Source organism: Typha latifolia, chromosome 13 (genome assembly GCF_019914945.1).
Source record: "Typha latifolia isolate L0001 chromosome 13, TyphaL0001v2, whole genome shotgun sequence".
Lineage (NCBI taxonomy): Eukaryota > Viridiplantae > Streptophyta > Magnoliopsida > Poales > Typhaceae > Typha > Typha latifolia.
This window is the reverse complement of record NC_133098.1, coordinates 1,608,192-1,633,007: the sequence shown is the minus strand read 5'-3', so window position 1 is coordinate 1,633,007 and position 24,816 is coordinate 1,608,192. Positions and strand designations below refer to the sequence as shown.

Here is a 24,816-nt window from a genome sequence, read left to right as displayed (position 1 = left end):
TCTACACTAAGATTAATAGTAGGTAGTCAAAGTAACAATAAATTGTTATATAAAAATTATACAAAAAAAGAAGTCTGGTTATAAAAATCCTCAAAAATATAGGTGCTGACCAAAAATTAAAAAAAAAGATAGGGTGTTATTTGATCATTTCCTAGAACGAAGGAATCATAGTTATTGGCTTATTTGGGTCAAAGAAGGGTTGGTGAAGACTTTGAGACTGGAAAACTTTGTCAACTGATTGGTCTTTCATCTGTTGGAGTTGTGAGTTTTTGACCAATTAGATATCTTTTCTATTTTATTTTTAAAGAAATGGACTACACTTAAACTTAATATTGAGATCTAATTCACGGTAGCTTTAATAAAAATGCTAAACTAATTAATATTTTTTTATCGTTAGGCAATTTTATTTCTTTAACCGCTGAAAGGTTAAATTAAAAAAATTTATTAGTATTGTTACTTAGAGATAAAATACTAATTAGTTTAGTATTTTTATTAATACTACAGTAAATTAGACTTTGTTTGATAGTAAATTTATGGAATAATTTATTTTGATAAAAAATTTTTTTTTGAAACAGGACTAGTTTGGTAAAAACTCGTTGTAGTTGCATTTGAAAATTTCAAAATAAAACTTTAGAAAGACACCTAAATCCTAACATACTGAGTCAATCATATCATATAATAGAAATTAAGAGTTCGTTTGGTTGGTATAATAATAATAATAATAATAATAATAATAATAATAATAATAGTTTTGACTAAAACGCACATTAAGTGTACATTAGACATATATTCCTATCATATGTGCAATATTATCGGTAACCCTATTCTCATTTAAACGTTATGAACCAACTAAACGTGAATGATAGTTCGAATAAGATAGGGATTTACAATAGAATACAATTGACTAATATACTATTATTTTAATTTTAATGTTTTGTTGAAAAGATAATGATAAAAGGAAGTGCGTTTTTAAAGACTTTTGTAATTTATTTTAATTTTTTAATTTATAATAATAGATTCTAATATGCATTATATATATATAAACCTATGATGTTTTAAAATGGATGGTTTGTTACTGAATAATAATTATAATATTTTATCCATTGCATATTTAGCATATTTTTCTTATCTTTATCCTGTAACATATTTGATCATGTTTACTTGCACAAACAAAATAAAAATCCACTTGGAATATTGACATGTTTATAAGGACATAAAAAGGAAGAAGCTAACACTTATCTCTTATTTTTATCACAAAAGTGGAATAAGAAAATACTGATAAAAGATGAGTTATCATGGTTTCTTATCACTAACTATCCTATCTTATCTTTAGTTATAATTAGAATCAATAAAACATATCTTCTTTTACTGTCTCTATATTCTCACGACGGTCAATAATTTTAGCTTAAAATTTAGGTTCACTCCGACGATAATTCAAGTGACGACTTCTAAGTTGACCAGATTCAGTTCTCTCGTTTTCCCCTGTAAACCCGATTAGCTTAAACTTTTAGCGCAAATAAGAAATTTACTACATCTCCTGCTCCGTTAAAAAAAATTTTTCTCCTTTTATAATCCCTAATGATTTACTTTCTTTATAAATTCTTTCATCTAATCTCATAATTAGGCATCAGCCCATTATTTCTCAGAAAAAAAAAAGGAAAAAAAAAAGTGGGCTAGCCTGCCCAATCAGTTGTTAGGTCCTCTTGATTTAAGAACACAACTAATTAATAGATGTGAGTTGTGAACAAACTAAATTTATCTACCAGTAAGAGGTTTCTTTCATGAATCAAAAGCTTATTGGTATGGCCTGAGGTCACATATCAAATGAGCTTAAATAATTGGAATAATTTAGCTTAAATAGTTGGAATAAGGTACTCGCATTAGGTGTATCCACATAGGCGTACCAATTTGATCTTATCCTCTATTTAGATATCATTCAAGCTAATTATTTGTGGGTCATAGTCCCCACTATGTTAGCTCCTCCTCATTCATGCTTAAAATATTCATACTAATATGAGTCTCTCAGAACTATTTGTAAATAGTACTCAGTATATTATTCACATTTTATTAATCTCAGACTTTACTAGGACACTGTTAAAATTTGCACTGCTCTAAGATGACTTTAGCCTTAATACGATGTCATTATCAGAGCTAACCAAAATATATGTCCTTAATTTTTAAGGGATAATTGTTATTTAGCATAAAATCTAGAGTTAAAAATAAATCAAGTTGAAACTAGATCAAACTCAAAATTAATTTTAAGCTGAACTTGAGCACAACTAGATCAAGCTTAGCTCAATAATACTTATTAATTATTTGGTTACATATATAATTTAATTAAACTAAGAGTAGAGCATCCAAATTTTAATTCAAGCTTAAATAAATCGGCTCGAATTGAATCTAATCAATTGAAAGCTTAATCTTTTTTTCAGACTATATTCTAAACTAATTTCAATCCAAGCTAGGCGGTAGAAATAGTAAATAATATATAAACTAATCAAACTAAAAATAAATCCATCGATTGCAAGAGTTGACTAGTCTCATCAGTGTAGAACCGCAAGGTTTGACCATGTTGACCATCCTTGGGTCAACCCACGACTATCTCATGCGCATATCAATAATAGTTAATAAGTGGAACTTTAACTGCCAAGAACTTTGACGTTCCCATGCACGTAGAACCTGGCCTTCCCTTCGACCTACGTAGTTTGAAAGTATACTCCCTGGAAAAGAATTAATAATCTCGGAGTTTGTAGCAATGTGATCCATTTAGACCATATTATTCTTTTTAGAGAGAGAGAAAAAAAGGTAAAATAGATACTAAAGAGGTCATAGTGTAACAAAATATGAACAAAAAGTCTATATAAAAATGAGCTACAGTTAGAAGTAGGTGCAAATAACCCCAAAATAAAAATACAACTTGACTTCCTGCCCATGGTATACAAATGGAAGCACCGTCTCTGAGGCAGCGAAGATATTACAGAAGCAACATGGACACTGTGAGATCTAAAAATTAGAAACAACTGCTACTGATTACTAACAAAATATGGGCGAATAATTTATTATCGATACAAGATGCTCATAGGCCAAATGAAAGGGGGAAAAAAAAAAAAAAAACAAGGAATGTCATTACAAGGGAGATAACAATAATGTTACATAATCTTTAGGCGCCATAAGCCGTCACTTTCTGCAAGGACGATAAGGCTTTCTTGCCACACAACCGCTCGTTCATCTGTAACGGTTACTCACTCGATGTTAGGATTCCTAAACTTTTCTAGGTCATTAGCTGCCAAAGCCAAACGGCGATCGTCTTCTGCTGCCACCTTCTCCATATTGTTCATTCCATTTCCTTAGCTCGTTCATACTTGTAGCATCATAGGCAACCGATGCACCAACCTTAATGGCAGACAATAAAGTGAGAAACAAGGTTTAGATTGACGACTATTGAATACGTAATTTACGAACTAAGAGATTTTCAATACCTTAGCTTTTGCCTGGATAAAGTCATCCAATTTAAGGGGCCTTAGAGAAGGTTCTCGAAAAGTTACACCTCCCTGAGCAAAAATAAGATGCTTATATCAGAATCACAAGGCAACAAAACAGGAACAGAGATTTGAGAACTGGGAAGTCAATTTGAGGCCAAAAGCGAGCACAAAGTAATGATGAATTAGCAAAACTAGCAACTGTTCTCATAAAGAAATCATTATGATCATACAACCTTCTTTTCTTCTTCCAAAAGTTCCTGAACAGGCCTGTATGCAGCAGCGATGCACAAGTTCTGCATGAAAGAGCATAAGAGATGAAAATGGAATTACATAAAAGAACAAGCCAGCAATACCCAGAGTAGCTTACCTTCAAATCACTTCCTGAATATCCTTCAGTGGAATTAGCAAGTGCATCAAGTTTAAAATCCGGTTCAAGATTCTCTTTAGAAAGAAAAATATTTAGGATTTTCATTCGATTCTCTGCATCAGGAAGGTCCACATATATCCTACATAGAAACAAAGAACAACCAATTTATTTTAGTATGAACGAAGAAGGTGCACCATTTATCTCGGCTTAGGGCTTCTCTGATGATACCGTCTTGGCAAGCGGCGTATTACAGCATCATCTAGGTCAAATGGACGATTTGTGGCAGCAAGAATAAGGATCCTTTGGCTATCTTTGGATCTAAGGCCATCCCAAGCTGCCATAAATTCGTTTCGCATCCTTCTTGTTGCTTCATGCTCAAAAGCACCACCTCGAGCACCAAGCAGGCTGTCCACCTGTAATTGTAACAGTCGATCTATTTAAGAAAAAACAAATGTGCAGGAACTTGATGAAAAATATATATTGAAGAAGTGTTTACAAAAAAAAGAAAAAAAAAGAAAAACCAATTCATCACAAAAAATCTGCAAAATAGGTAAGTAAACTATATTACAACGTCACCTCATCAACAAATACAATAACAGGCGCTAGCCGGGTAGCAAAGGAAAATAGTGCCTTAGTGAGCTTCTCAGCATCTCCAAACCACTGTTTTAAGAGGGAGAGGAAGTTAAGCAGTATATCCACAATGGAAACTAACCACACTTGACATGCATCTAACCCAACACGAAGAAAAACTTATTCATCAGGCAGTATCAGAAACGCTATTTGTATTCTGTCAAAATGAATGCAAAGCAACAGGATATCTTCATTATACATAGGAGCAGCAAGTTGAACTTGAAAAACAAGGAAACATATCAGTACTTTAACAGGGACTTGTATGAAGGATAAACACATAAAATGGTCCTACTTTTATACAAATCAAGAAGCTCACTTGATTATCATTGATAAGGCTTAATCCTCAGTGCACACTGATCCAACTTCACCTGGGATATAAGAACCAAAATAACATGGGTGGACAGTCTTGAACATAAGTTACCTTGGATGTAAGTGTTGAACCAGTTATGCTAATAAAGTTTGCTCCAGCTTCTGTTGCAAGTGCTTTTGCCAGAAGAGTTTTTCCTGTTCCAGGAGGCCCAAAAAGCAATATACCTTTGCAAGGCTGAAAGAAATTGCAGATGAATAGGTTATCAATTGAAACAGATACTCCAGTGACAATTAAAAAAAAAAAATCTTAAAATCCAATATCAATTAGGATAAAATAAGAAGAAAGTTGTGGCATCCTAGTAGGCATGTACAAAGGAAGTTGCAGAAGGTTGGCTCATGCTTAGAGACGGTGAAAAGAATCTACTAGCTTAGACCTTCTCAAACTTGAGTTCTATAAGTCAGAGGAATGGAATGTGCTGATTGACACAGGTTTTGGCATGGGGAGGTATGGGGTGACATGGATCTACATGAATGCATGCGATAAAACAGCTCAGCATGGAGCCGGCATCGGGCAACAAGCATATACAAAGATATCCCTTGGCATTGAGGCCGATCGGGAACTAGCATGATACATGCCAATCTATGTTGTTTGGCATGCTACTATAGAAAAAGAAATTTATATAACAATTTCATCTCTGTAAGAGTAAGTTATTAAAATGACAAGTTCTGACCAACATGGTTGACGGTTCATCACAGGTTGACAAACCCTTGTTCCAAATGGTCCTTAAGGTCTAACAGTGCTCAGCATGGAGCAGCAAGTTGTAGGACTGAAAGGTAAAGGCATGGTTGACACAACTTCATTAGTGAGTCACACAAAATAGCCCAACACCATGAGCAGACACAGGTGGCATAAGTTGACATATGAGAGTACAATATACTTTTATCTGTACAAATAAGGCACTCGCATGATACTGCTAAGAATGGGTCTGCATAAGGTCGACAATGTGACATGAGATGACAGGAGCTGGCATAGTAGATTATCAAGGTACTTGCATCACTGCAAACAGACTAAGGTTGTTCATTCCAAATTCTCCAATAGAGCTAATATCATAGGCCCTGATATGAGTAAAAACCTATTTGGCTATTTTCTCCAACATGAGAGAAATACAACATAAAATCACACAGTGACATAGTACGCAAATTAAATTATAGAAGCAACTTAATAGAATTATACCCTCAACAAATTGCCATGGGTAAAGAGCTCAGGTCTCCTCATAGGAAGTGTGACAAGTTCATCCAATGTTCTCTTTACATCTTCAAGTGCACCAATATCATCAAACTTCACTCCAATTTCATCAGCGGGAACCACCGCCGAAATGAAGTTGCTCTCATACTCATCTTTGGCCAGACTCTGCAGTAAATACAGATCTTATGAGACTATATATGGTAGTGTTCAGTTATGATCAAGAAACCAACACAAAGAGTTTAAATCAAATTTAAAGAAAAACTCTTAATCCGTATCTTAGACAGAAAGAATATCACCTTCAGATTATTTGAGGGCTTCTTGGAAGTAGTCTCTTGTTCTTTTAGCCTTGCAATGGCTATATCCAGACTTCAAAATCCAGAGATAGAAGAAGTTCATTTATAAAACGAGACATTATCTGATAAAATTATTGCTATGTCAACAGGCATTACCTTTCACGTGGAATAATTAACCTGTCACTCTTTACATAAGGAAGGACCACAGAGGACAAATAGTGATTTCTAGCCCATCCGACAACTCTCTCAGCTTCTGCAAATACCATTAAAAGGAAGCAACATTTATGAAAAGGTGCCTGTTATTTTTATGTTCTCTATAAAGATTAAAGATAGCTCATAATATAAGACGATAACCTGAAGAAATAAAAGGAGGCATCAGACAATAAAAAGGCTAGACAGCTACTGAAAGGAATCATCAAAGAGACACCAGCATGGAGAGTGATCATCCTATTTAATATTTCAAAAAGAGAAAGAAAAGAGAACTTTGTATGACACTCTCTTCAAATACAACATGGTAAGAAATCAAGAACACTTCCCATTTCCCACTCACAAGTCTGTTAGCTACAGTCATAGACATCCAAAATAATTGTCATACATTGGGTTCCTTCCTAGAAATTTGTCTGATTTAAGAGGCACTAGTGAATTCTAGATGCTCTAGTTTTAAAGATCATAACAGATAAAAAGAAGAAAAAACTTCATTGACTACTCAACTATCTTTCTGCTCATATCCTTAATTATCTTGTTCAACTGAAATTAATTAAAGAAAAACATATCAGCCTCAAAACTAACATCTCACCATCAATCATCATCATCAAAAAATTGTCCAAACAAGTTATGTGCAGCCAATCTCTTTCAGAAAAATTGGGTTCAAGAATAGCCAGCAAGAATGAACTATCCAGCACTTGTCATCAAATTCACAAATAGATAGAAAATTCGATTTCCATTGTCCACTAGACAATTCATACGTCTATTTTCTGTAACATGTTTAGATGTCTTGAGATCGTATGCTAGTCCATTCATGTATGTTGGGACCCAAATTCAGTCCAAGGAATTATCATCTTTGGGATCTGCATACAAGTCAACCATTTTATCCCTATCTGGTTGAAAGGTGTTCTAAAACCAATAACCCCATAGCATACACCAAATGGACAACCAAATTAACTTCAGAATGAAAAGCAGAACTGGAATACTTCAAGAAAAAGGTAAGTAGGTTTGTCTTCTTTTTTTTCATTGTTGAGCTTAACCTTTGGGCAGAAATAGTAAACTTCTCAATTGTCGACTAACAAACTTTAGGACTATCAGTGCCAATATCTTCACTCTTCAGATAATTAGCTTAACTCCGACTATCAATGGCAACATGTAATCAGATATGTTTTCCGAACTAATAAATTCCTTCATATAATTAGCAAAATAAGCACATAGTTTAAGTCGATATAGGATTATTATGCCTTTGATGCTCAAGAAATTATCCTTGTGATCTAAATCAAAGCTCTTCCAAGGATTATAAATTATTATTAAAATAATTGTGCCTGAATAAGGCCAAGGTTCCTTTGTCATAAACAGAATTTTTTTCATCACTGTTAATTCGACAATTCAGCTACACAACTCTTCTCTAAATTATATAAGCAAAAAAGATCCATCCTGTAACCTTCAGGAAAAAAAAATTTAATCAGACTTTATAGGAAACTGAGGACTAAAAGACTAGGTCCAAGTCAGGATGGTTAAATTACAGAACTTCCTTACTTTGCTTTGTCAAGATCACACTATCAGAATTGACATGCAGCAGCTCCATACATGACAGCTCATGCTCTTCCAGCACCTATATAGATAGAAGCAAAATAAAAGCTGAAGGATTTTACCAGAAAAGGCGAAAAAACCACAGGTCATATGGAAGCATATTTATCACAATCAGAAGCTATATACATCAACTAGTCAATAGATTGAATGAGGTCACACCTTATGCAGTTCTATAAGGTTGTTTCTTGATATTATTATCCTGCTATCCTCTTCAATCTGTTTATTGAAAGCTCTAAGTTGTTCATCATCCTGCACATAGAGAACCAAGTTACTTTTAAATTCAAGAAATAATAGAAAAAGAATCAGCTTAACCAATGCAACACCAGCACGCAAGAGTACCACACTTAGACAAAGCATCAACTGAGGATAAAATACAAGAAAAATTAGTTAATAAATATCAAAGGAGATTGTGAATAGCATGATTTCCCAATAAACTTTCTAAAAATATTTTGGTATAAGCAAAGGGCAATTTTGATACTTTGAAAAGTAAAAGATCTTATTAAGGGGATATGGAATATCTCTATAAAAAAATGAAAGAAAGAAAATGAACTGCTTGGAGTCTGGGACTGGCACATTCTTCTTTTAGTGTTAGTTCTTCAATATTATTCCCCAAAAAAGGTGAAACAAGTGCAATAGTTATGGTTATCCCATAAGCATTATATATATCCCAATATCAAGCAAACAAACAAATTTCCGCTAATTTTTCTATATCACAGAATAATGTGATAATACAATTATTCAAGGCATTTCTGATCCTGAATAAAAATGAGTAGAAGTTCACATGTAACAGGATTGACCGCTAAATACATATTGAGGTAAGCCACGGCACATTAAAAAGTTGGAAACAGGAAGAAATCCTGAAGCATTAAGAAAAAACCCAAAAGGAAATAAAAAATTATAATGGATACCTCTGGAAGAGGAAGAAACAGTGTGTTTGTGAAAAGCCTATAGATATCATTAGTTTTTGAAGATTTATTTGCTCTAAGTCCCTCAGTTAGTCGCTTCAATGTCAACGGCTGCAAAACAAGTCAGAATTCCAGGTCAGCAATCACCAATGACAGAAAACAGTACAATAATGATCAGACAGAATCCTTCTCTTGATCATAGTTAGCAACAGAAAGACTTAATAATAAGTTCCAAATTCAGAAAAGTTGGGAGTTGAAATAGTTGATATGATGCTAAAATTAAAATAAAGCCATGCAGCAATAATGTTTGAAACATAATCCCTCTTATCATTCTATCAAGAAGTAGATATGATGGAATTCCACAAGAAAAATAATTAAAAGAAATACAATTAGGTAACACAACATGACGATCCATCTAGGAACCAATTAAGGATCCTGCAAACAAATTTCCAACAGCATAATGCAAGTCATCTGATATAACATATTTCATGCCTGAATTGCCTTCATCTACGAATTAAACCCTTGGCAGAAAAGCTCAACTAATTTGGGCCATGATACATTTCATCTAACACTTCTACCAAGAACAAGGATTTGGACCTAGATCATGTGTGCAAAAAGAATTAAAGCTTGAGATGCGACCTATAAGATTCATAAAAAGAAAATCCAATATCCACTTAGATCTTCTCAAACATTCTTCTTTATTGTTTCTTTTCATTTTCTTATTTCTTCCTTGTCCAACTAGGCTCATCCCATGGAAATATGCAACTCCATGGATGATAATAAAAATTTAAAAGAAAAAAACCTTCAACCCTGTGGTTCAGACACAACCTAGAGCAACGGTCAGACAATGGAAGAACTTCATCCAGACAGTGCTGGGGAACAGCTGCATGGGACTGGGAAGAATTGAATCCCACACCCATCTGGTGATACTTGTCAGTTTGTCAGAAGTAACATACCTGTTCTGACATAGTCTTCCCTACCAAACAAAACTTCTATTTCATAATCTTGCAAACTTTTATCTATTGTTTCCAACTACTTAGCAGTTTCAGATTCTTAAATCATATTCAAAATGGCATTACATGATCATGGAAAATGTTGCATTGACACCAATATTTTTTTGAGAACAATTAGTACGAGTATATAAGCTTATAAAGGGAAAAGTAAGGGACTATGCTAAGCACATCAGCCTCAAAGATGGAAAGACCTGAGGAAAAGAGAAAACTACTAACTGAAGTTCATGAAAAGAAAAGGACATAAGTTTAACATTTTAAAAACTGATTTAAAATCTCGCACTTAATTTGCTGGTCATGGAGGTACTGTCACAATTGCATTAGAACAAAGGAAAAAAAATTTGAAATGAAGGATTTCTTATTTGAATGGGGAAGAAATTACCAGCCGAGCTACGCGACCAAGATGAGGGAGCACCATAGTCTGCAAGAGTAATATACACAAGGAAATGTCAGACATATGGCAAAGGAGTATGAAAGGTACTATGATATCACTAAAAGTCTGATCAATCTCACATATTTCTCTTTCTCCCTCGGTGCTGTGTCCACTTTGTTCTGTCCACAAATCAAAACGACAGGTCCTGTAAGTAGTTCAAGCATTTCCTCTACCTTATGAATAAACTCTCTGCGATTTGCTTTTGGAACTGCTCTTAACAACCACTGGGAACTGTCTGGAAAGTAGACAATAACTGGGTGTAGAGATGACAAAACCTGAGGAGGCGAGCAGTAAAAATAAGCCGTAGCCAAGAAATAGGAAAATATCATATACATAATCATAAACAAAGCATATAAAAATCTTACTAGAAACCTGTATAGATGGGTAATCAAACAGAGATTCAGTTACATAAGAAAATAACAGACACCTCATATAGATGAAAAGGATACAGAAACTCAGAAAGTGGATGACATCAAGAATATCACCTCACAAAGTGCTTCAATTGCAATGTACCAATCTTCTGCCTGAGTATCGAAATCGTGCACGATATCCTGAACTAAAAAGCAGCATAAATTGAGTTACATATGCATAACATGATATGTCTATTATGGCAAAAGCAAATATCTCAAATACAATAACTTTTTTTTGAGAGACTTAGAAACAATAAATGATCAGATGTTACAACCAAAATGTGACCAGGTAAATAGAAAATGCAAGTAACAAGCATTCTTATCTAATAGATTAATTAAAAGGGAAAATCATAAACAAATAACAAAAATATTGTTAAAGATTAAAAGTAGCCAAATCAGCACTGATAGATTTGTAAGCCATTTCTCCAAATAAAGATAAACTCCTTTAGTGCGTGCCTAGTGTTATATCTTTTAAAGTTTTAATAGCCTTTTCCACGCTTGGGAAAAAAAGAGCTGTGTTTAGGCAGTGAAATAATAAAAAAACAAGTAGTGTTAAAAGGATAGAAACACTGAAAACTATGAATAGGCATAATGTGCTTGAAAGAAAGAAATTGTGTAGAATAGAAACATACTATCAACCCAATAGACAGAAGATTTTGCATTGTGTTCCGTGATGCTCTCGTTCTTATTGACATCCTCCATTTTGTTCTCGGGACTGTCAAAAATGACAGCTACTTGATCCCCATTGATCTCATATACTTCACCACGCTGTCCATTTGACAGAGTCCTGCAAGATTTTGATGATCCAAGATTACATTAGAGGCTAAAAGTGAAGAAAAATTAGGAATATCAAAAGGACATTCTCTAGATTAAATATTACGTCAAAGAATGGATAGCCCGAGACAAGATATAGCTGTTTCAGATCTAAAGCTTTGCAGATTGCACTATGCACAAGAAGAAACTGATAACAATTAAGACACTCTTTTATGAGAACTGTGAGAGTAAAATTTGGATCAACAAAATAGATTCAGCAAGTGAAAAGAACAGATTGAGACCAGGTACACAAATGCCAAAAATACATTTGATGATAAATCAGGGAAATGAAAAGAAAAGAGAAGAAAAGGGGACATAGGACACTTTCATGCTGTAATCTTTTATATATGCTCATATAAGAACTTGTAGCAAGAGCTGTTATCCCATTCACAATTTCACAGTTCATATTCCTCCAACCTTTGATAAATTAATGACGAATTTGGTTTAATAAAGAAGACGATAACTACTGATTAAATAATTAACTGAATATAATGTCATGTATCATATAAAAGCTGAAAAGAACTTAACAACATGGAGTTAAAGAAAGTCATTTATCCTCCTCTCAAGCAGAAGGCCTAGAAATCTAATTAGAATATTCTACCAATAGGGGCACATATCTAGGAAAATTGCCTTCTGAGCCAGATCACCATCTAAGTTATCCTATGTTGTAGGGAAGACTTACACACCCACCTGCCACTAATAAAAGTATAGGCATTTGTGGAGCCATCAGGAGTAGGTACTTTCCCCAATATGATCCTGTGATACAATATATATGCTAACAATCAGGATAGAATACAAAAGAAGCTCAATGATGTGGGACGAAGATGAGAAGGTCGCTGACTATCATATTCAGAAAAAAGAAAAGGAAGAAGACGAATCTATTATCTCTCATTGTAACCCTAAGAGATATAGATGCAATACAAAAGCCAGCCAAATAATTTGAATGAGGTAAAATCAACTTTAGTTCTTTTTTCATTCAGACTTCAAATGTGCGCCACTCTCTAAAATCAATTTCAAATGGAGCAAAATCTTCCTTTGATTTTAGTTTCTCAGTATCACTAAATCATAAATGTAACATAAAGCATTGATTGTAGCATTTTTTATCAAAATGGAAATGGCAAGTAATGCACATAAAGAAGTGAATGGCCAAATTGGCTTTTTAGAATAGAGTAATAAACTTTGTACTAAGTTTCCGATTAATTTCAATGCTACAACACTTTCACTTGCTTGTCATAAGTTTAAGCTAAGTACAATGCCCAAATAAAATAAAAAATGGTAACAAGGAAATTTTTTTTATCTCACCCATGAAAGTGACTAACATGAATGCTCTAGAAAGTCTCCCATGCAGCACATAGGAGTGGCAGAGGTAAATATTAAATAGACTCAAAAGCAACATAATTGAGGATCCTACATGCAGCCTACCAGCCACCATATGCATATGCACCTGTTCATGCTACAGTATGCACTATAATGCATCAATTGTAGTCCCAGAATTTTTTAAAGTCCTATTGTAAGCTTTCAGGCTTCGCAGCCCTGTTTCATTGAAATTTGAAACATAAAACAATTAACTTCCAGAAGCTTTCAGCTAAAAAGTACAATGTTTCAACACATTATTTAGTACTTAACTGTAGCAAATTTATGAGTAACAATTATCTGGGATCAGATTATTCTTTAAATTACTGCAATCGCAGATGCCCTCCTAGTCTCCTGGGCATTTGGCCTATGCCTTGAAGGAAAATGGACCTATACAATTTCAATCTTTAACTATTAACAACAGCCCTCAGAAATTGTTGATCAGACACGGATCATCTTACATACATCCATCTAAAGGCATTCATGCACATTTTCGACAATAAGAAAAATTCCAGGTTGAAGATTGAGAAACCAAGATAGTCTGACAACCAGAAAAATAAATGCACAAAAAAGTAGTAATTCCAATAAAGAATAATTAATTTCCAATAGACCACAAGAAAAGAAGTTGCACAATCATTCATAGTCAAACTAAAATCAATAGTTGTGTAATAAACACCTGTGATCAACTTCAACAGCCACTGAAGCCCCAACATACTTCACCCTGTCTCCTGAAAATGAGATGACAGAATGTGCTAATTGCTAAGCATGCATGTAGAACTTAGAAGGAACAATGTGTCGCAATTATAAATTTCTTGCAACTCAACCACAGGAAGGAAATGGAATACATAAATCATAACCTAAAATACGTGCATTGGAAGCTGGTATGAGTAAACAAAAAGTAAACCAGCAGCGAGACGAAAAATGCCTGCACATACTTATGTATCATACCAAGAAAGCTAGAAAAAAAACGTCTCCCAACTCAGGGGCTAATCAAGTGGATTAAAAGACAAGTTGCCAAAGATGGTGACACATAAAATTACAGAAGTATTCTGTAAAACTGCACAGATCTTTTGAATTTTGATATTGCTATGCTCAAGGAGGGCTGTATATAAAGTCATCAGAAATGAAAAAAAAAACATTTCACATAATTGAATTATATAAGTTTCAGTGAAATGAGAATGATGTGACCTGACTATGTTTGCATTAGAGAATTACCATAAAACAAGAGTAACAGTGGACTATGTAAAACAAGAATACCAGAAAAAGGAGCAGAACACATTACCCTTTCCGAGTGGCCTTTTTGATTGCTCCGATGACTCAACAGTCTCTGATGTTTCTGACACTTCAGAACTCTCTGATTCTCCAGCAAGTGTCTAAAACATATGGGAACATAAGCAAATATTGTCAGACTAAAAGCACACGAATTCTCTTAGAAAATATTAGAGTTTGAACTCATTTTACTAAATTGATGCACTAGTAAATTGCTAGTTCATGCAGTAACAAAATATATGATGTATTAGGCCTTCTAACTAACAAGACAACAAGCTCATATAATCGAAAGGTAGTTAAGAATCTTGTTGAAGCTAAATCTCAATTGTCACTCCACACAAATAAAGTTCTTTTAGCCTCCAATCCTCACAAATTATCTCTAGATAATTTTCCAGTGATTCCTTATGTTATTAGGAAATATGGTTTGATGACAATCTGAGACTATAATAATATCATCTTCGTCTTGAGGCTATAATAATATTGCACATTCTAAGTATCTTCAAGCAAATGCCTTACATAGAATTGTATATACTTTATTCAACGAAATCATAAAGGTTTCTAAAATTAGAGATAAATGCATAGGATCTGGATATATTTATAAGTAGGTAATATTCTTTTTCTTTTCTATGAATTATGCTCTTTAAGATATTAGCTCGCACTTCAGTACACACACTAAATGGAGCCATCCTCGGACCCACATTCATCTTCAATAATCAATCATTAGTATCTCATAGCAATATGGATGCTTTTCATCCTCCACAGTATCTTCAACAATCAAAAAAAGCATGCAGCTCATATTCATAATGTAGGATTATATGGATGAGTCAAATTAAATAAATTAGACTAGCATGTCATGGAGAGGACGCATATAAATTTCTATTAGGCTGTAATCTATTAGTATCATGATATCAACAGAAGCAAATTGCAAAACTTAGGCTTCAATATGGAGATGATATATAATCGGCTCGTGATATTCAACAGTTCAAAGTTCAAACAAGTCAAGTGGATATTCTTGATAAGTATTAAGTACTGTTTGACAAATAGTTTCTTACTTTTGCAAGTTCCTCAATGCTGCATGGGATAAGCTTCTTGATGGCTTCTGCAGATACTTCTACAGCATCATCATCACTTTCATTTGATTTAGCTTCATTACTACTTGTCCATTCTTCATTGCTTGCATCATTCTCATCTTCAATTTCTGACTCTGATGTACATTCTTCCCCTGATTCTGCATTTTCATCCTCAGTCTCGCCTTCTGAGGTACAACCTTGGCCAAAGTCCTGCAAATTATAGGCACAGAGTAACACATTTCTTTAATCAAAAGAAAAGAACATACTATAAAGGCAGAACTTTATGAATGAAGGCAAAAAGTACATCTAAACCACCAACAGATTAACAGTACAAGGGGAAAATTCCACTGCTCTTACATAAGGAGCTAGTACACTGCTGTCAAGTACCAGCAACGGAACCTGTAATTCATGAGCCAAAGCTCTGACTAATCTTTCCCTGTATAGCTCAGTTCCTATGGACAGCAAGAAGAAGTGAGATACTGACCTGACCTGTTAACAATTAATAGACAACATATACAAAGACATAGAAAGGGCACTTCATGGATTTTCCACAAAAACAACCTGGGATGCTTTGAAGCAATATGCTTCCACCCGAGGAAGCCAGGCGAGCACCGTAGGATGATGTGAAATGTTTGTGTCTCAGATGGGAAGCAGCACATTCCACCAACAAGCGCTTCACATGCTCACTTTATGGCAACAAGACATGGTAAAAGTCAAATCATAGAATGGTACATCATCCTAAACATACAGTATATGGAGAAAATGTACGTACTTAATGTAGTAAGGAAAATTGTCCCACGAAAGTGTGATCTTCTCCCATGGAATAACTCTTCGCAAAAACTCATTTTTGAACCTCTCCCGCTTGGATAAAAAGGGGGATTCTCTCTTCTTACAATCAATAGAAAACTTCTCACTATTGAGCCACTCCTGTTGGTCATGTTCCCCAATCCTTGCATGTTCATTGAGATTCCTTGAATCAGTTACACTCTCCTCTTTCCTAGCCTTAGCTTTATCAAAATCCTTGGCATCTTTAACTGGTACATCTTTGCCCTCACTAGCATTACTGCCATCGCCTTTGGAGCTGTAAAATCTAATTGAACCATACAAATAGCGCAAACTATACCTCTCACAAAAATCTATGCCACAATTGCCTGGTAGGGAAAGTGGAGGTAGGCTGAATTTTCCAAAGGTACCAAATTTCACCAGTTGGTCTATACAGAAAACACCTCTGTTGTAACAAGATTGTGAAATATCTCTTCTTGATGATCTAAATGGATAACCTGACTGTCCAACTAAATAAACCCAATTCTGGCTTCTTAACTTTAACCTCCTGGCATACATTGCAGCCTTATAAAACCAGAAGAAAATCTATTTCATCCTCAATAATGTCATGACTAGGGCGATTATTACTCTAAAACATGTAAATTATCTGCACAGGAAACAAAACTAATGAAAAGTAGTTCAACCAAAAAGAAAAGAAAAATCTATAACCCTTCTAGGAGAAAACTAACTGACGTCAGTGTGATGGTTTCAAGTTCAAATTGCTAAAAAGTTTCGATTTTTCGTCACATGAACAACGTGTAAACCAGTTACGAGTCATAACCATTACTTGCACGAATCAAAGCTAAACAACAACAGGTGAACAGGAAAGAAGTTAGCCCAAGCTTCCTTCTTTGACGCAATTGAATAGCAAAAACGTCTCAAAAAAACAGAACCTTTCCAGAAAATGGATGTAAAAACGAGTCGGGTATCAACATAAGGGCAGGCGAAAGCTACTAGGAATCACATTAGCAACGAACAAACGAGCAATGGCCAATACTTCCGTGAGTCAAAGATACAAAGCAGCAGATACAACCCTCCTTCTACTCAAATCGACAGCAAAGAGTCTCAAGCGAGAGAGAATTCCAACTACGAATCCAACAACAAGTTGGCATCTAAAGAGAAACCCCAAAATATCGTGCAAAAGGCAAAATAATCGAACCTTAGGAGAAGGTTTTCCCGTGCGTATCAATTCTTTCCCCTGCTATTTTCCTCTCCCTTTTAGGGGAGGAGAGAGGGATCGAGAATGGAATTGGGCGTTGGGCTTTTCCCAAACGAGAAGAGGCGGCGGATCTCTTGTAAATTGGCATTTATAGGCCCAATACTCTAATGAAGCCCAAATTTAGTTGATCCATGGGCCACTTATTACCTAGAAAGTGTTGGTGTTTGATTAGCTTCCTCCGATTTAGTGGATACTATCCACGGATAAGCACCCTTTATTCCGATCACCACCCTCTTCTAATGGCGTACTTGGACCCCTTATTCCACCGCTGCACAACCTTCTCCCACCTCAAGCAGCTCCACGCCCACCTCCTCACCTCCAACCTCTTCCAAACCCACCCTTCCTTTCGTATCCAACTCATCGAGCTCTCCTCCCTCTCCTCCTCCACCTCCCTTCCGTACGCCCTCGCCGTCTTCGGCTCAGTCCTCCACCCCACCACCAATGACTACAACGCCGCCCTACGCGGACTCGCCGCCGGCGACAACCCTACCGCCGCCCTCTCCCTCTACTCCCGCTTCCTCCTCCTCTCCCCTCCCCGCCCCGACGCCCTCTCCCTCTCCTTCGCCCTCAAGGCCTGCGCTCGCTGCTCCCACCTGTCCTTCTCCCTCCAGCTCCACGGCCAGCTCCTCCGCCTCGGCTTCTTCGCCGACCACCTGCTCCTCACTACTCTCCTTGATTCGTACGCTAAATCCAGCGACCTCATGAGCGCACGCAAGCTGTTCGACGAAATGCCGCAGCGAGACATCGCTACCTGGAACGCGCTTCTCTCCGGTCTCGCGCTCGGAGACGAGCCCCACCTCGCTCTCGACCTCTTCCGCCGCTTGCGTTCCTCCTTCCCTTCCCTCCCCAAGCGCGAGGAGCCGAACTCCATAACCGTCGTCGCGGCGCTCTCGGCGTGCGCCCAGCTCGGCGCCGTCCGCGAGGGCGCGGCGGTGCACGACTTCGCACGGTCACGTGGGTTCGTTGCCGACGTCCGCGTCAGCAACGCCCTTATCGACATGTACTCCAAGTGCGGCTCAGTCGACCACGCCGTCGACGCCTTCCGCTCCATAAAAGAACCCGACCGCACTCTCGTCTCCTACAACACCGTCTTACTAGCCCTCTCCATGCACGGCCGTAGCCGCGACGCTCTTAACATGCTCGACGAAATGCCAAGCACTCTGCAGCCCGACGCCGTCACCTACCTCGCCGTCCTCTGCGGCTGCACTCACGCAGGGCTCGTCGACGACGGCCTCCGCGTGTTCCGCTCCATGCGCGTCCAACCCAATATGAAGCACTACGGCGCCGTCGTCGACCTCCTCGGCCGCGCCGGCCGGCTCGACGAAGCGCACGAGACCATCCTCTCCATGCCCTTCGCCCCGGACGCAGTCCTCTGGCAGACCCTCCTCGGCGCATGCAAGACGTACGGCGACGTCACCCTCGCCGAACTGGCGGCGTCCAAGCTCGCCGAGCTGGGCTCCAACGTCGACGGCGACTACGTGCTCCTTTCCAACGTCTACGCCGCGAAGGCCAGGTGGGCCGACGTGGGCCGAGTCCGCGACACAATGCGGACAAACGACGTGAGAAAAATCCCGGGGTTTAGCTACACGGAGATCGATGGAGTAGTGCATAAATTCTTGAACGGGGATAAGGGGCACGATAAGTGGAGGGATATATACCGGGAATTGGAAGATATCGGGGCCCGGATAGGAGAACTCGGATACGAACCGGAGACTAGTAATATATTGCACGATATCGATGAGGAGGAGAAGCAGCATGCTTTATACCACCATAGCGAGAAGTTGGCGATAGCGTTCGGACTTATCAGCACTAAGCAAGAAGAGACTATTCGGGTTATTAAGAATTTGAGGATATGCAAGGATTGCCATGAGGTGGCTAAGCTGATATCGAAAGCTTATCGGAGAGTTATCGTGGTGCGGGATAGGGCGAGGTTTCATCGGTTCGAGGATGGGGAGTGCTCCTGTAGAGATTACTGGTGAATTTTTTTGTTTTTTTTTAAAGCCTAATTTGGTCTAATTTATTCATTGATTTTGTTAGCCGATTATCTTATATCTCTTTCTAATTCACAATATATATATATTATATTAAGAAGCACTAAAACCAATAGATCAGTTTAAGTTTAGTTTCATTAGCCAATAGTTTAAATCTCTAGAAAAGGGCTAAGTACTCGCTCACTCGTGGAATAGGAATATGTTTATTCTATAATAAGCCTTTAGTATACTAAAATGTAAAATGTTGTTTAGTTCCTACACAAACATCTTATTCCATACAATTTTAGAAAATTCATTTATTAATAACCTAATATTACAATTTTACCATTTAAGGTGATAACATATAATTACTAGTCATATCAGCTATACTTACTCCTTTCTCTCTCATCTCTAAATGCCGCTCGTATACCCGCACTATGCAGGGTAACCAATGCCCTTGGGCAATCTGGCGCGCTCCTCCAAGTCCTCTAGCAATTCACCATCGGTCGCGACGTCTTCGTCGTTGCTAAGACCACCTGCGATGAGATCATCGGCTCTCCCTTCTTCGCCGTCTTCAAGAAGCTTGCGTTCAACCTCCTCGCTCGCTCAACCTTACCTTTGACCTCTACAACGTGCTCATCTCCTACCTCTGATCCAATCTCTCCTTCTCCGACCCTAAAGTCTCCGTTGCAGTCCTCTCCTCTCTCTCCTCCCTCCTTTTCCACCTCCTCCCTAGCCTCCCTTCCGACTACTACGCCGCTTTCATCGTTGCATTGACCTCCTCTTCCCCATCCCTCCGCCTCACCGTCATCCTCGCCCGCGACGATCTCATCCTCCTTCTGTCGTTGTTGCCCTCCTCTTTTAAGAATTCGGAGGTCGGAATTGGTCCTGGGCTATTAGGATGTCCATGAGAGGCGACAAATAGGGGAACGTTGATTGGGTGGCGACGGCAATCACCGAGGGCAAAGCCAAAGGTGGGATGTTGGTTTTGGCCTCAGATTTCAGATCTCAGTCGCAGACAAAGAAAAAGAAGAAGAATGAAAGGGAAAGGAATGATAGATCTGGGTTCGATAGCATCAGTGAACACCCGAGTGTGACGTTATAACCCTGTACAATGCGAAGTAATACCCTTCACTCCGTAGTAGGAAGGCTTCATACTATTTCCCATATAATATATAGTCAAAGGTGTTTTCGTCATTGAGTTTAAAATATTATCAATTCCTAATACAATTTTATAATTTTAATATCAACTTTATGTAATTATTATACCTTATACTAGTATTGAACTAAATATTAGAATAACTTATACTAATATTAATTTTATGCATATTTTATCATTATTCTATAAGTGAACGGTGGCTAAATATATTATGATATATTTAAAAGATATTTTTAAAAAAATCTCTAGCATATTGTTCAATTATAGAGACTACAGGAACATGGCTTACTTTTGGATGTTATTATTGCATCAAGTGAGACATCTTTTGCGAGGAAAAAAGGTCATCTATGGATCTGGTCCTCTCTACATAGCTACCTCATGGCCATCTCAATGCCAATGCTCTCTCTCCCTAATATATTCTACTACTCACCTTTATCTTCACATGTCATGCATACAAGAGGACCATATTGGAGTCCTCCTTTTCCTTGGGCAAAACAATGGATCTTTCCCCAAGAACTAGATTTATTCCATGTTGCCCAAATTTATGGAAAGAAAGAAAAAATTCATGGTAAACAATGGTGTGACATAATTCTACTTGGAATTTGTAAGCATGTGAAGGATGTTGCTGCCATTATTAATTACACTGTCCTTAATTCCTGTAGGAAATTAATAAAGGTTTAGTTAATTAAACTTCCATGATGCATGTTTGGCTCTATTTCAAATTCATGACCTGCAATAGTGTTCTTGTGATTAAAAGAAGAAAAAAAAGAAAACAAACAATTTCAAATCAAAATAGTATAAATTTCATGCCATATAGTATGTTTATGAAGAGAGAATACATGCACACCTCATTTAGTTTTCAATGATTGTTATCTCTTAATTAACTCCCTGGCTCTACCTCTGTAGTGGAGGAGGACTACTACTACTTCCTTACTTACACTATTATTATTTTTAAATAACAAATATACTACAAAATACATCTTAAACAATAAACATATTATTACTAGAAGCTAAGTTATCCTATATCAAATGTGGGAGGGTTATAACTTATGACTTATGACTTAATTCTTTCATATATCATCATTTTTTAGGCCAAGGCTCTTAAATTATTATTTTTTTTAAAAGAAAAAAAGAAAGACCAAGTCATAATAAAGCAACAAAACAAATAGTAAAGAAAGCAAAATCCACCCACTAAAGAGGTTTCCAAACTCCTCAAAGGTGACAGCATACCATGCACTGATGCACATAACTAATCCCCGCCATAGCCAACTACCCCCTCACACGGATTCACATCACCCACCTTCTCCAGCGCAGGAAACTCCGGTTCTTCCCCTTTAGTAAGTCGCCACGTATCAACCAAGGTGGGCCCTGAGAATTCAATTAATAATTTAATATACCTCAGGGAACCTAACGCTCCTTTGCCTAGACGTTTCCACCCAGCTTGCCCCTTTACCCGTTTTCTATCCTGAATTTTGCATATAGCTCCCCACTTTTGAAGAGATTTTGCATTTCGACCCTGTAGATTATATTTTCAAATAACACCCTATCTTTTACATAAAATAAGAAAGAATTTATCGATATAATTTTATATTTGCCGACTTTGTTTAAAAAAAAAGAAGAATCGCAAGAAATTAAATCATGCAGACATATAATAGCTTCATGGGGATTCGAACATATAATATCTCTCATGATTTAGCGAAGAATATTCTTTCAATTCACTGGTCGTTTTTATTCATATATATATATACAATAATCAGGGTTTAAATGGCAAAGAGCGTAAATGGTGCACGGACGACAAATATAAATAAACGTAAGGTGTTATATGCATATTCTATTGTTTAACTTTTAATTGCGCCTCTCCCTCATCCCATCTCATCTCATCTCATCTTATATCTCCTCCTACTCCTTAATCTCACCAGAAATTTCGGCGAGGTCTCTAAATCTTCTTAGGAAGGGAGATTAGATTAGATTAGATTAGATAAGAGAGAGAAAGATTGCGATCCAGCGGTAGAAGGAAATGTGTGGTAAAAGGTCAAAATTGTTGCCGATGTTTTCTTTGGTTTGACTTGAGCTTCGCCAAATTTCTTCTCTTTGTTATATATATCTCTCTCCTCCATCGGATTCCAGATTAATTCATGGGCGGGGAGCCCTTCGATCCATGAAACTTGACCCAGTCCTCTTCTCGAGCGCCTTCGTCTTTCTTTGACTCCCTCCCCTGTTCATGGCCATGATACTCTCCGTCCGTTTCTCGTAAAAATCACACCTTTGCGACGAATTCTCCCAGATCCCGAAACAATTCCGAAGACTCGCCCCTGTTTCTATCTCCAATGGGGTGCACGGGCTCGAAGCAAGCCCGCCTCGACCGGCGGGTCCAGTTGCCGTACTTGAGGAGCTACTCCGTTCCGGTAAAGCAGCGCGGCGGAGGAGTCAACTCCCACGTCGTCGCGCTCAAATCCACTACCCTTGGCTCCCTTAGTCTCGATCGGAGCTCGGATGGCCCCGACGAGGAGATGATGAAGTGCTACAACGACGTCGATAGGGATTTCTCCAAGGAAGCCGGTGGAGTCAGCCCTTGGTCGGATATGATCGAGAGACGAATCCCTCGAACGCCGAACAAAACGCCGACGCATGAGCCGGAGGTGATCAATGCTTGGGAACTCATGGAAGGGCTCGAGGACATAAGCCCACTTCGCCCTTCCCCCATAATTCGCTCCTTCTCCTTCGATACCTCGGGATTCGTGGCCGAATCCAAATCCCGATGTGGGTTCTCGTCGCCGGCACTGGGATTGCCGATGGTCGAATCAAATGATTCGATTGTACCCGACTTCGATCCCGAGATCTTATCCGCTTTCAGGAAGGCTCTCGAGGAGCTCTCGCCGCCGCACCCGGTTATCCTCCGCTCCCCTGATTATAAAGAACGGATTTTGGAACATAAAGATCGGAATGTTCGCGAAATCCCACAGTTTTCCGGCATTGTTCGTGCTCGCGTCAACGCGTTTCAAGAAAAAATTAACGCCAAGAGGGCTAATTCCAATGCCAACTCCGTAAAGGTAGTGCCTTTTATCAAATCTCCACCGAATAGCGAAAGGAAAGTGGTGTTCTACTTCACAAGCCTTCGAGGTGTGCGGAAAACGTACGAAGATTGTTCGAACGTAAAGTTCATACTGCAAGGTTATGGTGTTCGGATCGACGAGAGGGACGTATCACTGCATGGTGGATTCAAGGAGGAGCTGAATGAGGTACTGAACGCAACTTTCGGCGGCAAACTGCCGCGAGTCTTCGCCGATGGCCGGTATTTAGGCGGCGCAGAGGAGGTGCGGCAAATGCACGAGGCCGGAGAACTGGGTAAAGCTCTGGAGGGCTGCGAGATGGCGGCGATGGGGAAAGGAGGCATCTTTGAGCCTTGTAATGGATGCGGCGGCGTGAGGTTCGTCCCGTGCGAGGTTTGCTCCGGGAGCTGCAAGGTGTATGTGGAGGAGGAAGACGAGGGCGAGGAGCACTTCGGGGGATTCCGGCGATGCCCGGAGTGCAACGAGAATGGACTGGTGCGGTGTCCTCTTTGTTGCTGATATGGATAGGATTTATACTTCTGAGGAGTTGCAGACTCGTTTGGTTTACCGAGGTGTTTGATGGAATTGCTATCATCTGTACAGTGAGGAGAGATGTAATCTTCGAGGAGATGAAGATTACATCCTGATAGATATACGACCTTTTCTCTTTTCTTTTTTTCATTTTTTGAACTTTATTAGGGGGCATGAGACCACTTGTATGCCTCCTTGGCATCAAGGTTTCTTTTCATCTCTTTCATTTCTTTGGATTGAGACAATATAAGTGAATTGCTTACAATGTAATAAGGGGTTTTTCTTGGTGCAGTCCAGTGATTGAGTTCCTCTGTCTTCATGCCAATGAAAAGCATGTGAAGATATACAGATGCAATGCACTAGCTTGATTTCCTATGAATTTTTCACTGTTTGCATGACGAGATACATCAATGTTTTTCTTGGGGTGAAAGCTGAAAGATTCATAACTTATAGTGGTTGTTGATTAGATTTACTAGTTTAGGATTCTAGCTGCGGAGAAAACCAGCAGTATGGATCCCTTTGTGGGAAATGCAGACCTAAAATCTTCCAAACTTTTGTACTAGTCTTTTTAAAAGCAACAAATTGGCCAGCAAGTGCAGGCTGTATCCCATTCAGATTTGCATGGCCTCTCTGGAAACAACTTCCAGGCTGAAGCCTTTACTCAGAATAGCTAGAGAG

The 24,816-nt window shown here is 38.0% G+C and overlaps 3 protein-coding genes across 6 annotated transcripts; 2 read left to right on the top strand and 1 right to left on the bottom strand.

Annotated features, from left to right (window-relative positions):
* Positions 1-2,846: 2,846 nt before the first annotated feature.
* Positions 2,847-17,504, bottom strand: LOC140799956 (uncharacterized). 4 transcript variants are annotated; one of them, XR_012111128.1, is made up of 25 exons: positions 17,369-17,504; positions 16,160-16,816; positions 15,949-16,073; positions 15,745-15,839; positions 15,370-15,597; positions 14,331-14,421; positions 13,725-13,776; positions 12,386-12,451; positions 11,515-11,669; positions 10,958-11,028; positions 10,553-10,747; positions 10,422-10,460; positions 9,033-9,140; positions 8,284-8,373; positions 8,071-8,146; positions 6,484-6,580; positions 6,331-6,400; positions 6,023-6,199; positions 4,796-5,023; positions 4,426-4,509; positions 4,078-4,262; positions 3,850-3,988; positions 3,716-3,775; positions 3,480-3,551; positions 2,847-3,393 (listed from the first exon to the last, which is right to left on the bottom strand). XR_012111128.1 is itself a non-coding variant. In XM_073154544.1 (25 exons), exons 2-25 carry the CDS (start codon positions 16,726-16,728, stop codon positions 3,280-3,282), a joined length of 3,081 nt encoding a protein of 1,026 aa, XP_073010645.1. In that variant the 5' UTR covers positions 16,729-16,816; positions 17,369-17,504; the 3' UTR covers positions 2,847-3,279. The 4 variants fall into 4 exon arrangements, 3 of the variants coding, with proteins under 3 accessions (XP_073010645.1, XP_073010646.1, XP_073010647.1); XM_073154544.1 differs by having other exon boundaries at positions 4,901-5,023; XM_073154545.1 differs by lacking the exon at positions 17,369-17,504 and adding an exon at positions 17,207-17,230 and having other exon boundaries at positions 4,901-5,023.
* A 115-nt stretch (positions 17,505-17,619) lies between these two features.
* On the top strand, positions 17,620-19,472 carry LOC140799957 (pentatricopeptide repeat-containing protein OGR1, mitochondrial-like). Its single transcript, XM_073154547.1, has one exon. The coding sequence runs from the start codon at positions 17,668-17,670 to the stop codon at positions 19,405-19,407; it is 1,740 nt and encodes a 579-aa protein (XP_073010648.1). The 5' UTR covers positions 17,620-17,667; the 3' UTR covers positions 19,408-19,472.
* Positions 19,473-22,436: 2,964 nt separating this feature from the next.
* On the top strand, positions 22,437-24,408 carry LOC140799989 (uncharacterized protein At3g28850-like). The gene has a single exon (XM_073154597.1). It carries the CDS (start codon positions 22,885-22,887, stop codon positions 24,124-24,126), a length of 1,242 nt encoding a protein of 413 aa, XP_073010698.1. The 5' UTR covers positions 22,437-22,884; the 3' UTR covers positions 24,127-24,408.
* The last annotated feature ends 408 nt before the right edge of the window (positions 24,409-24,816 follow it).

Coding starts and splice junctions, on each gene's coding strand:
- LOC140799956 (XM_073154544.1), bottom strand. CDS start 16,728: ATGTATGCCAGGAGGTTAAAGTTAAGAAGCCAGAATTGGGTTTATTTA. Junction 13,777..14,330: donor AAAAAGGCCACTCGGAAAGG/GTAATGTGTTCT, acceptor TCTCATTTTCAG/GAGACAGGGTGAAGTATGTT. Junction 3,552..3,715: donor TTTTGGAAGAAGAAAAGAAG/GTTGTATGATCA, acceptor ATTTTTGCTCAG/GGAGGTGTAACTTTTCGAGA.
- LOC140799957 (XM_073154547.1), top strand. CDS start 17,668: ATGGCGTACTTGGACCCCTTATTCCACCGCTGCACAACCTTCTCCCAC.
- LOC140799989 (XM_073154597.1), top strand. CDS start 22,885: ATGGGGTGCACGGGCTCGAAGCAAGCCCGCCTCGACCGGCGGGTCCAG.